The following is a 12,514-nucleotide window of genomic DNA, read 5'->3' on the forward strand; positions in this document are numbered from 1 at the left end:
CTCTATACCCAGTCAGTGTCTTATCAAACTAATTCTGTAGCTGCTACTTTCAGCTCCTCCACCGAGTTGTGAAGTCGTTGTTCCTACTTTGCTGTTTCCTCACGTTTCAGAATGTGGAAAGAACACTGTGATCCAAATGTACTGTGTTTATGTGTTTGGAGAGTTTAAACAAGATTCTGACACGTCTCTCCAATGTCTGCATGATAACAAAGAACAAAGAAAAAAGGATCAGATGTAACAGGCACCTAAATAATTCATTCATTCCTAAAACATTTGAATCATGAAAGCATCTATATTGGCTAACAGTGGTGCAAGGTGCTTGTAAGAGATGCAACAGTGAGTCATTTGACACCTTCACAGTAAAAGTGACTAGTTAGAGCTGATTGTAAAATTATGTTCAGTGGTTTATAAGTGATCAGCAACTCCTGAACCAAAATGTTAGCTCTAACTTGAGATGGCGCTCATGTGAATTTTCCCTCTAAGGAACGGATTTTCCGACTATAGAGCTTCCTTCCTGGCTGAAGGCAGTTTTGTTACCTCTTCAACTTTCATAAACATTGCAACATTGGGTGTTTTTCAACATATTTGCACTTGCCTTGATTCTCCAACATTTAGGACTATTTTTATTGACAAATAAATCATTTAGGTCATCGGACCACTTGCGTTTTTCTCTTATATTTCCACTGTAAGTACTAGACAACCGTGTGTAGGATTGTTTTGGCCTTGGTGGAGATGTGTGCTCCACTGGCTCCTATACCAGTTTTCTCATTGAATGTGAGGCGAGAGGGGAAATTGATCCAGCACCTATTAGCTATGGCAGATGTGGAAATGGAACGACCACAGGGGTAAACCAAAGGGCTGCTTTCCTGTCTTTACATACAGACCGTACACTGCAGTCCCATAAGTCTGTGTCAATCCTTCAGACCATGCAAGGTCAGATGGATTGAGCCCTTAGTCAACTGTGGCAAGTGAACCAATCCCACTGGTTCAGATTTATGGTCCGGTGGTGACTTGTTGTTGTGGCACCAAACAAGAAAACCTTGACCTTGATGTCAGCGCGACAGAAACGGAGCGAAGGGAGTGTTTTATTGCTTTTGTTTTATTGCACGGGAGCTAATTCGTTTCAAATCAGATCCTCATTTCCTGATATTCAAAACTGCATTTAGAGATTTAATGCTGACATGTGGCAAAAATCGAACGTGAGGGGCTGACCAGCAGCAACAGGGCAACAGGGCGGTTACCACCAACAGCGGAGGGAGGGCGGGAGGCTCAGCCAACCTGGCCGAGCTCGAATCTGATATCATCCCGCACCCTTCCCCCTTTACTCTGAGAGATTCCCCTGCTAAATAATAGCCACTCTGTTTGCCCCCCCCCCCCCCCCCCCCCCCAAACTCCTCACACACAAACACACGCAAAGAGTTTCTGGGTGGGAGGGGGGGAGGACACTAGCTAAGTGCCATGACAATTCTCAGCATGGATCATGATGGGAGATTGAGCGGCACAATGGTGTGACCAATCCGCATTCCCACGGATCCTTCAGGCCTTTGACACGAGTCACAGGCGGGATTACCTCACTTCCACCAGGACTCGCCCTCAGTGAAAATACCCCCCTTTAAACCATCCTGAAGTGGCATGCTGAGGCCCCCTCCCCCCCCCCCCACCAACACAGAAACAAGAAGAAAGTGAATTAGGTTGAAATGTCTGACTTAGGTCAACGTATTCACTTGAAATGTTAAAGGGTGAGGAGTTTGGGATGGAGGGGTTTTTGGGGGTGCAACACAAGGAAGTCACTTGATATGGATGAGCAAGATAGGGGGGGGGAACAAATGGGAGGGGAGGCAAAGAGGAAGCGATGGTGTGAGAATGTGAAAGATATAAAGGGAGGAGGGGTCTCGTCTGCTCTCTGTTCTACAATAGCTATTGGGGAGAGAGAGCAGTCCCCCTGTCTATTTAAGTAGAAATGAAACAGAGACTAAAATAACGCAGGGCTGAGGAATGTGTCTGCGGGTTCACAGCCATCAGACGCAGGCCAGGACATCCAGGCAGCATCTGAGTTCAGCTGCAGCTCGAGATGTTGTGGCTGCAAACCAGCTCCTCAAGGAGACAGCTGAGCGTGTTGACAGCCAGGCCGCAGCTTCCTTGAGCTTATGAGCGGATCCTGTAACGTGAAACACTTATTTTTCTCCTTCTTTTTCCGAAGTAAAACCCATATGTATTTTTCTCAAAGAGATGATAAGAAAATATGCAGTGGTCGCACTCGTCTGGCTCGGCCCTGGCCTTTCCACACTGCAACAGTAGCTTTATTTTGATGAACGTAGAGGGCGCTCTCTGCAGGGGAGAGCAGGTGTTATAGATAACCAAAATAAGTCTTTAGAAATGGACTTTTCATTGACAATGTTTAAATGTGGGAAAATGTTTTTCCAAGACCAAAAAAATAAGATAGATTATAATTTTATTTTAACCTTATTAATAATTTTTGGTAAATCAGGTGTGTATTTTAGTAGTAACATTTTTTACTTGTTAATTTCTGTAAAGAAGCTGCACAATATATACCTCCTAATTTCTAAATATAATAACAAACATTCTATTATAAACCACAACATGTGTATCTCTTTCAATATATTTGTTTTTGTATTTTTTACATTGTGTATTGTTCTCTCTCTAATTGAGAAGAATGAGATTCTTAATAACCACAATAACCTAGTGTATTGAAGCACCAAGTTATTTAAACACAAACACAATGTTTTACTCTTACTTAAAACAAAACACTGACTTTCTGTGGTGACTCATAATATGGCAGTACAGAGGAGGGGATCTAGTGACACTTGGCGGTCATGCTTGGTCATCGCAAGAGTTTCCTGGAAAAAATAATTGTCTGATTAAAAAAAAAAAAACTAAAAGTAGCTTTAAATATTTTAATTTGTACACTTTGTGAGTTTTGGTGTTACTTTCCTAGAAGGTGACGATAGAGGGCAGCACACAGAGAAATCCTGGTCCTGACTGTTTACAATCTAAAATATATAACTTGAAAACATTACATTTACAACCTTTTGTAAATGAATCAAACACAAACACAGGGTAAATTAAATACTGAATTTGTTCTTTCCTCTTATATGGCAGCTGCATAGCAGGGACATCTAGTGGTCATGTGTGGTCATTGCAATTACTTTCTTAGAATTCTTTATCGTGATTATTTTATTTCGTTTAACTAAAATGACCAAAGATGACAAAAGTGTCACAAACGGCTCCATTTGAGATCAAATAAAAGTGGAACTAAATGTGTTACTCTCGGTGAGTTTGGGCGTTACCTTGACGCCTCAGCAGGGGGCAGCACACCTGGTCTGACGTCAGCTCACCTGAAACCAGCTGACCCGAGTTTCTGCTTTGTTTTTAAAAGCCACATGTTCGCCAAGGTTTGGTCAGACGTTGAGCAGAGCTGTCGAAACACAGTCCTGTCTCTGGGGTCATGGTGGAAGGTACAGTAAATGTACTTTATCAAATCACATGTATTCTAATGTTTATTGAAGATGTTAGGCATTTATTTGTCTTTATGAATTCTTAACGACCAATTTACCTTTCTCCAATTGTTATTTCCCTCTGAGGAGCAACTTAAATTTCCTTGTGTCTGGAAAAGCAAAAAAAAAAAAATAGATGGATATAGAATATATAAGATAGAACGTGGTTGCTTAATGGTTCAGTTGATTTTTAATGTAACTTGTCTTAAAAAGAGCACAGACACGTAACTTCAAATGGAACTTAACTAAAATGACGCTTTCCAGTTTTTCATGTCTGCAGCGAAAAGCAGGAAGTGAGTTGCATAACACAAAGACACACTCACAGTCCCACTTGTGCTGAGGTTAATGTGGTGATCAACATCCACAACCAGCCATTGGTGTTGAGCAAGACAGGAGACGCACACGCACACAGGCACACGCACACGATGATGCACAGAAGTGTGAGATAAGAGCTGCCAGCTTGTCATCGCGCCAGTGTGTATGAGCTGTCTGGAGTCACAGAGGAGACTCGGTGTGACTGAGGTGTTTCGGGCCTGAAGTGAAGTGGGGCTCTGAAGGTTTGAAGAAATAGCAGGTACGAGTCTTTTCCTGTGGAGCTTAGAAGTTGTGTGTGTGTGTGTGTGTGTGTGTGTGTGTGTGTGTGTGTGTGTGTGTGTGTGTGTGTGTGTGTGTGTGTGTGTGTGTGTGTGTGTGTGTGTGTGTGTGTGTGTGTGTGTGTGTGTGTGTGTGTGTGTGTGTGTGTGTGTGTGTGTGTGTGTGTGTGTGTGTGTGTGTGTGTGTGTGTGTGTGTGTGTGTGTGTGTGTGTGTGTGTGTGTTCTCACTGAATCTGCCAATGTGGAGGTGTGAGAGAGATCCCACTGTGGTGAAAAGTGTGGTTTCCCTGTGAAATCCTACCCCAATTTATTTGTGCAATTATTATTTTTTTTTTAGCAGTGGTCCTCGAGTGCTTGATCTGGTGCGTGTGTGGCGTTCTCTATCTCTCCCAGGCAGCTCTGTGACTTTACAAATAAGGAACTAAGTACGCAGAGGAAGTTAGACAATAATGGCAACTTGGATTTCTCAACATATATTTTGTGACGATGTTTTCTGTGCTGCTTAGATGATTTTTTTTTTAAGCCTATAGTTTTCGGCTGCTTTTGTTTGTTTGTTTGTTTACTTCCAGGGATAACTCAAAAACTGCTCAACCGATTTCCATGAAATTGTCTGGAGGGGTAGCTCACGACAAAAGGGAAAAACCCATTACATTAAGCTACGGATCAAGATCAGGCTCTTGAGGGAGAAAATGAGGCCTGTTTAGGGGCTGATCTTTTTGAGTGTGTGTAAGTCAGTGCAGATTGAAGTGACAACCTAAATCTAGTTAATATAAAAGTGGTTTAACAGTGGTGGGGCTGTGGGCCTGGATGATGTTGCTCCACTGAGTGCAATTCTTTTTTTCTTTTTTTAAAAATCATTTTAAAGTGAACAACTACACCGAATCAATTAGAGCAGGCAGATATCATTCAACTCCACCTCCTTAAATGTAAACTTCCTACTTTTATTAAGTAGAAAAGTGAATGTGTTAATTCTAGTTTTACTCCATGTTGTCTATTTATCTGTGCTTTTGCATTAAGTAAACTGTTTCAGCACTTCCTCCACGATTGGCGCTTGTTGCATGCGTCAGATGTAATCGCTGACCGTGACCCCTGTGTCACTGTAGCCGACTCAGTGCTGCTCATCAACATGGCAAAGATTCACACTTTATTTCTGACTCAGCCTCCAGTTGCTTTTAAAGCCTTACTTCAATTCACTTGTGTGTTTTATTTTACATATTTTTGGTCATTGTCCTTTCGAATTAAAAGGGTTGTAAAATAATCCAAATTGAGAAACAGTGTCTCTGCCCATGATGTCACTTCCTCTTGTCACGCTGGAGCAACAATGCTCATTTCTGAACATGTACCTGTGGGTAGTAACCTCTTCAGCCCACACCAGGCAGTCGAAAAGCTTGAGTCTTCTATTCTCTGTCAACAGGCTGCCTTCCCCATATCCGTGTCCCAGTCTATGGCTGCCGATGACTATAACCCTGTGAGTATCTCTTCTGCTTTTTGTCTGTGTCAATTATTTATACAGAGACAGAATCCTGACTCTGCTTTTCATTGTTGGTGCCACTTCTGCTTCTCTTCCTTTGACATGAAAAGGTTATTGAAAGCGGCGATGTAGAACCTGTCGTCAGTCTAGTTCGCTTTCCCTTTATAGTTTAATGAACAACGGAGATAAAGCAAACGACGGAAAGTCACGGATGAGGATGTTGCAGACAAGTTGTGTGCGTGTGTGTGTGTATGTTTTGTGTGTGCGAATAGAGAAATAGAGAGAACAGCAAGGAGAACGTGCATCTGACATTTGTGTAAGAAACAGGATGTTACACCCGGCCTCCTCCTCACAGCCATCAGGTCAGAGGTGTTCTTCTTCTTCTTCTTCTTCCCTGCGACCTCACGTTGTACAATGCTCTCTTCCCACAGGTCTCCCTCCGACACAAATCCAAGAAGAAGAGCAGAGGAGGTGAGCTGTCACTTTGTCTCTGTGGCCTGCCCACAACTATAATTTTCGCCTCTCTGCAGTGTGTGTGTGGGGGGGGGGGGCGTGTGCAAAGCGACAGGGCAATTAGTGTGTGCAGTGGGCTGTTAGACAACACTTTAGTTTCACTTCAGCACACGTCTACTTCAGCTCAGTGTGGCAGCAGCTTGTGTTCCGTGGGGACCCGGCATTGACATTTGTATATTGATATTACTATCGCTGGTGGATCCGTAACAAGAACGGGTAGGTAGTCCCGGGGGATCTCGTACTTCTTGTTTCCCTCGAAAGCAACGCTTGATCTTGCTCTGTTTCTGTGCGTTCATGTGTACGTGTGTTTCATTCTGCGTAGGAAATGGCACAATGAGCAGGAGACGGATCTCGGTCAAGGAGCTGGGTCTGCCCGACCACCAGGGCTGGCTGTACAGGAAGAAAGAGAGTAAAGGCTTCCTGGGCATGAAATGGAAGAAGTTCTGGTTCGTGCTGAAGAAGACGGCGTTCTACTGGTACAACAACCAGCTGGTGAGTGTCCTCTCTCAACCAGCTTTTCATCAGGGGAACCCTTCAGGATGTAGACGACATGTCGAGTCGAACGGTGTCAGAGTCGCTCATGTGAGGTGGATGTCGCAGGAAATCACTGGTACCAGAAACTCCAGCTCCGGCAGTTTCACAAATCCTGAGTTACATGGAAATACTACAAATAGAACAAAACTTCTTTTTCTTTCCCTCTCTTAACCACTCCTTCTTACCAACCGTTCTCTTTATCTTGCTCTGTCTATCTGTCCATCTGTCCATCTGTCCATTTGTCTGTCTGTCTGTCTGTCTGTCTGTCTGTCTGTCTGTCTTGAATACAATTTTAAACTAACAATTTATTAGCACTTAAATGCCACTTACTTATAGCACTATGTAGTGTTTATTTTTTGAAGAAATTGTACTTTCTTGATTCTTGTTGTTCTGGGTTTGTACCCTCATGGTTGAATGCACTTGGATAAAAGCTAAATGAAATGAAATGTGATGTTATGTCTGTCTTTCCTTCTGTCTCTCTCTCTCTCTCTCTCGCTGTCTCTCTCTCTCTCTCTATACCTCCATCTATCTCTCTATTCCTCCATCTGTACCATTTGAAATTCATGAATTTCATGAATTTGAAATTCATGAATTTCAAATGGTACATTCTCAATGTTTGTCTCGTTCAGCTATCGAGCACACTCTTTGCGCTGCACTGATCCGTCCATTTCTATCACTTGCGTTAGTTTGCTTTGCTTTCATCTTCTGTCCATTTCATCCCAAACCACCTCGCTGAGGTTAAAGTCTGTAGGCGAGGGTTAGGGTCTGCTAGTTCCTCTGGTTATTTGCAGGTCGTTATCTCGGCTGTAGGGACAAACCACTGACAAACTAGTCTGCCCTCGATATGTGTCATTCTCTCACCATTGTGATAACACCTCAAAATGCAGTGTTACTTCCTGCAGTACAGTGTTATCTTAAAAGATACAACAGATACACCACTTTTGCACAGATACAGGGTTTTATAAAAATGACTTGCATTTACTGTTTTAAATGCTTCATTAACTTCCTTTGCAGCAGGAAGACTGTAAGTAAATGAATATCTTCATTCACACATAAAAGTACAGTTTTCTTTTTACACTTATTTTCTGTTTTTAGTGACCTATAATCTTTTCTTTGGCCTTAGACAGTTTACTGCTTATTTTTGGACAATTTTAAGTTCATCCACTACTGACGTTCTGATTGAAAATTAGAAAAATCAAGTGTTTTTGAGTCCATAGGTTAAAACATAGCTTAAACGATGTTTCATTGCCGATTACTTTTAACGTCTACAAAGTCATACTGTGTCATTCTGAGTAGTTATGATTCACTTCCGTCTGATCTGAATAAAGATTGTTGGAAAGAGATCATGTATTGACGAGAGGAAATATTTTCTTCCTTGCAATTATTTAAAAGAATCACAAAAATATGGCTGAAAGAAATTAAATATAAAGTATCTTAACTCGTATTTAAAAATCTAAATTGGCACACAGTTGATAATGGTGCATTTGATTTACATGTCAGCACTGTAATTACACACAGCACAGAAGCAGTGGGAGACACTGGAGGCTGCACATGAGTCAGACACTGGTTTCTGTCTCAGTTGTCTCCCTGCACGCTTGTTACTGCAGTAACCACAAACCCATTGTCACCCAGTTTCCTGTATCTGAGGGTGTCACACATGCCCCATCAGGCCCTCGTGCAGGCAGACATGAGTGACATGTATGATTTACTTGCATGATGACGTCGGTCGGTGAAAAGAGAAGCAGTCGCCGAATGCAACATAACGGCAGGTGTCGTTGTCAGGAAGTGGTTTGAAATCCTCAGACACTCACTGTTGTTCAATCTGTGTGTTGCAGGCAGAGAAAGCCGAGGGCTACATTGACCTCACCAACTTCGTGATTGACAGAGCCATAGAGTGCAAGAAGAAACAGTAAGATCACACTCACACTCTCTTCTCTTCCTGGTTTAGCAGATTTTATAAGCCACCCAGTGCTCGTGGTTTCAAATTTAAAAGGAACTCTATCTAATGTTAGATTTTGACCAATATAGAAACACAATGATAGGAAGTGTAATCCATTTTAAGATTATTTTTTTTACTAGAGTTTAAATGGTAATTTGTTATAAAACTCAAAAAGTTAACTCAAGTTTATTTATAAAACAATGAAAACAACCAAAGCTGAACAAAATGCTGAATAATGATAAAGACAAACACAAGAAAGAAAATACAATGAAATAAAAGATATTAGACTATTAGGCTAAATCGTTAATTTAAAAAACACCTAAGGGCAGCAAGCGAGAACATGTGGTTCTTCAGTTGAACCTTAAATATGTCTTTGGAAGTGTAAAAAGTAAACTGTTCCAACGCTTGTGCTCGACTGTAATACATTACCTGTGAAACTCAGCTCCATGTTGTTCATTGTGACGAACTGAACCTCTGAATCTCGGATCCTGTCTGAACTGCTCTTCACTCTCTTTCCTCCTTCAGTGCGTTCAAAGCCTGTCACCCACAGGTCATGATGTTTTATTTTGCTGCCGAGAGCCACGAGGAGATGAACTTGTAAGTCACATAAAAAAAATCCGACATCCCTTTATCCATTTATTGTTTTGTCAGGAAGGTTATTGAGTTTTCATTTCTTTGTGTTTCAGATGGCTGAATAAGCTTGGGTTAGCCTCCATCAAGTACGAGCCCACAGAACAAAACCCTGCGGCCGGTGAGTTGTGAACCTCCTTATATCTATAATAGTCTTGTTTTTAACTAAATAAAAATGCTTTTTAAAACGTATTAATTTGATATGAACTTAATTAAAAAAAAAAAATTCTAAAATACTATTTATATACATTTTCCTCTGGCTTTTTGTTGAATATATCATGTTGTGTTTTCTAACTTTGTATCCTATCCACACACACACACACACATGTGGTTATGTAGAGTGTTACAGTGAGGCCAGTGACCATGAAGAGGCTGAAAGCACAGAGATCCCCCCTCCACCATACTCTGAACAGACGCTGCGGAGCTCTGTGGAGGCCCCACCACCACCCGGCAGCACACATCAGGTCAGTCGTTATCTCTGGCTGCCACTCTGCACCACCAGCCATTCAATTGTGGTCATAAGTACATCATTTATTTATTTCCAGATGAAGCAAAACTGCCTTTGTCAACTAGAAACCTCTGTTTGACTCTCTGCTAGATTAGTATGTCTGACCCGGATGTGTTTGTCTCCCAGGGCACCCTCCCTCCCCCTTACTCCTCCGCGGCCCCCAGCGAGACCAACTGTTTGCTCTCGTCGCCCGTCAGCACGATGACGTCGCAGAGCTCCGCCTCCTCGCTCGCCAAGCACCGGCAGTCCTGGCTGGACCTGGTCTCGCAGGCGTCTCCTCCCGCGGGGGAAGTGGCCGTGGTGTGCTCGGCTCAGGTACACTCGCAGCTGCAGCCTCCGCGGGTGGAGGCAGATGGGCGCCCTCAAGTGATGGAGAGCTCAGTTCACAGGGGCCCTTCAGATGTGGCGGCTAAGGAGGAAAACACTGCAGTGGAGGTGGAATCACAGAAGGAGGATTCAGGTGCTCAAGATAAAGGTGAGACTCGGTTGTGGTATTGATGCTTTTTATACTTTTAAAATCTGACCTGACATTCCCTTCATTAAACTTTTATGCAACATTTTCATTGATTTTTCAGAGAATTCTGTGCGAATCTTGATTAACAACATATGACATATTTAGTGGTTTAAACTACCACCAATGAGTAGCTGAGAAACACAATGTGACTTTTGAGGATTTTTGGGCCTTTTAGTTCTAGTTATAAATAAAAAAGAAAACACAAGTATGACCACATATATGGACTTTGAAATATGAAGATATGTTTTACATCAAATCAAAACATAAAGGCACAATTTCTGCATAATATTATTATTCTGTAAAAATTACGGTTGTCATAAGGTCAAACATAGACACTTAGAAATCTTTGAAAGGCTCGTATAGGTTGATTTTGTTTATCACCAACCAATAATCTGGTCGGGCTCTACTTCTAAGCAGAGGAGATTGTGATTTAGATTTGTACTGTGTGATTTTAAATTGTAATATCCTCTTTCCTGTTTCTGGCATTATTTAATCCTTCAGATTTCCCAATGTATTTTGTACCCTGTTCTCTTCAAAGCATTGCGTTTTGTCTGTGGCTCTGCGTCCTCTTTGGGGCGTTTATTATAATGACATGGTGTCCCCTTGTTGCAGGGGACCATGGGAACGGCTCGGATGAGATGGAGAGGCTGTACATTCATCTCAAACAGGCCAGCCTGTCGCCAATAGGAGATCGCAAGCCCTCGACTAAAAGGGAATTCAGGGCCTCCTTCGTAAAACGCTGTAAAAACCATACTATCAACGATAAACTGCACCTCATCAGGACACTCAACAGCACGTTAAAGGTACTTTTCAGTATTTTTCCCACTGCTTTTCTGCTGTTTTTCTATTTCTATCTCTATACAGCACTGTAAACTAAATGGTTGACTTTGCCTTTGCACTCTTCTCCTCCGTCCCAGTCGAAGGAAGCAGACCTACAGGTAATCGAGCAGGTGCTTACGGAGCAGGAGCTCACATCGCACAAGTTCAGAGAGTGGAAGGAGGCCAACGGAACCTTGGTGCAGGAGATCTGCGTGAAACTGAACCAACAGGTGGCGCCACAGGCCACGAAAGCTGCGGCATCAGTCAGTGCTGCTCCAGTGGTGGAGACCAGTTTATAGAGACTTCTCATTTCTACTGTGTCCAGACTTAAGCACACACACAGACACACGCACACACACTGATGTTTTCAATTGAGACTACTGTTCCATATCAGCCGACTGTCAATCGGATTAATGAAGAAAAGTGTTTCTAGTTTTTAACTGGAGACAATAAATGAGCATCAGTTCACAGTGAAAAGTGTTTTTTGTCATACTTTATCTTTTGACTTGTGAGATTAGGTAATTTCACCGGCGATTGTTTTTAAAATGTAAATCTGTGAACCTATGCATACGTTGTTTTTAATATTTGGTATAATGGAGGACGTTGAGATAATGGATCCGTTGTTCTCTACTTTACAAACTGAGCTCCTCCTTTTCAGTAGGAAACCCTAAACAATGAAGAATCCCACCCTTATGACCAACAAAACATTGACAGTAATATATTAACAATGTGATAACGACTTAATTACTAACAAAGAATTAGATTTGAGCCAGGAAACATAGGATACATGGTGGATAATTCTCAGGAAAAAAAAAGCTGAAATTGTTTAAAATACTCGGCTTGGGCCAACAAACCCAAGACATGTATAGTTCCAGCTAAGCAGAGAATTAGGAGGTCGTCCAGTAACGGGCATTATGTGACTGTGCCCAGCCACAGCTCCACAGAGCAACTGGTTCAGGAAGCACCGACCAAGCAAAGGAGCGAAAACCAAGCCCCAGGCACAAGAGCTGCATTTTTCTGAATAAAGTTTCATCTGTCGTGCATATTGAACATTAACTGAGTGTAAATAGTTGTAAATGGATGTTAATTGTTTTTGATATGTGTTCTGGAATGAAAGTCAGTTTGATTGTTTGTATATAGGGAAATAAACTGTTACGAAAGTGAATGTATTCCACTGTGGCTTTATTTAGATTCATGCGATAACGGTTGTACGAGACAGCATTCAAGTGTTCTAAGTTTTATGTTGCAGCTTTACGCTAAAATGGGACTTGAACGCGATTTTTGTAAATATATTAAAAAGAAAACGGAAGTATTGAGATGCTTAGAATTTAACTCGGGTGCCTGACATTTCTCTTGATCACATTTGAGATGCCTCAACATTTTAGATGGAGTCCACCTGTGGTGAATTCAGCTGATTGGGTAGGATTTGGAAACACAGACACACACACGACTCTGTTTGTGTAAGGTGACAGCTGAT

General features: G+C 42.0%; 1 protein-coding gene across 3 annotated transcripts; it reads left to right on the forward strand.

The window, feature by feature from the left end:
* The first annotated feature begins 3,257 nt into the window (after nucleotides 1–3,257).
* ipcef1 (interaction protein for cytohesin exchange factors 1) lies at nucleotides 3,258–12,202 on the forward strand. Of its 3 annotated transcripts, none has more exons than XM_062397441.1 (11): nucleotides 3,258–3,476; nucleotides 5,524–5,577; nucleotides 6,012–6,051; nucleotides 6,416–6,585; nucleotides 8,463–8,536; nucleotides 9,092–9,163; nucleotides 9,253–9,317; nucleotides 9,536–9,660; nucleotides 9,831–10,179; nucleotides 10,831–11,021; nucleotides 11,136–12,202. In XM_062397441.1, exons 1-11 carry the CDS (start codon nucleotides 3,402–3,404, stop codon nucleotides 11,334–11,336), a joined length of 1,416 nt encoding a protein of 471 aa, XP_062253425.1. In that variant the 5' UTR covers nucleotides 3,258–3,401; the 3' UTR covers nucleotides 11,337–12,202. The 3 variants fall into 3 exon arrangements, with proteins under 3 accessions (XP_062253425.1, XP_062253426.1, XP_062253427.1); XM_062397442.1 differs by lacking the exon at nucleotides 3,258–3,476 and adding an exon at nucleotides 3,697–4,089; XM_062397443.1 differs by lacking the exons at nucleotides 3,258–3,476; nucleotides 5,524–5,577; nucleotides 6,012–6,051 and adding an exon at nucleotides 6,187–6,309.
* Nucleotides 12,203–12,514: the final 312 nt, after the last annotated feature.

This window comes from Platichthys flesus, chromosome 10, assembly GCF_949316205.1.
Source record: "Platichthys flesus chromosome 10, fPlaFle2.1, whole genome shotgun sequence".
In the NCBI taxonomy this organism is placed as follows: domain Eukaryota; kingdom Metazoa; phylum Chordata; class Actinopteri; order Pleuronectiformes; family Pleuronectidae; genus Platichthys; species Platichthys flesus.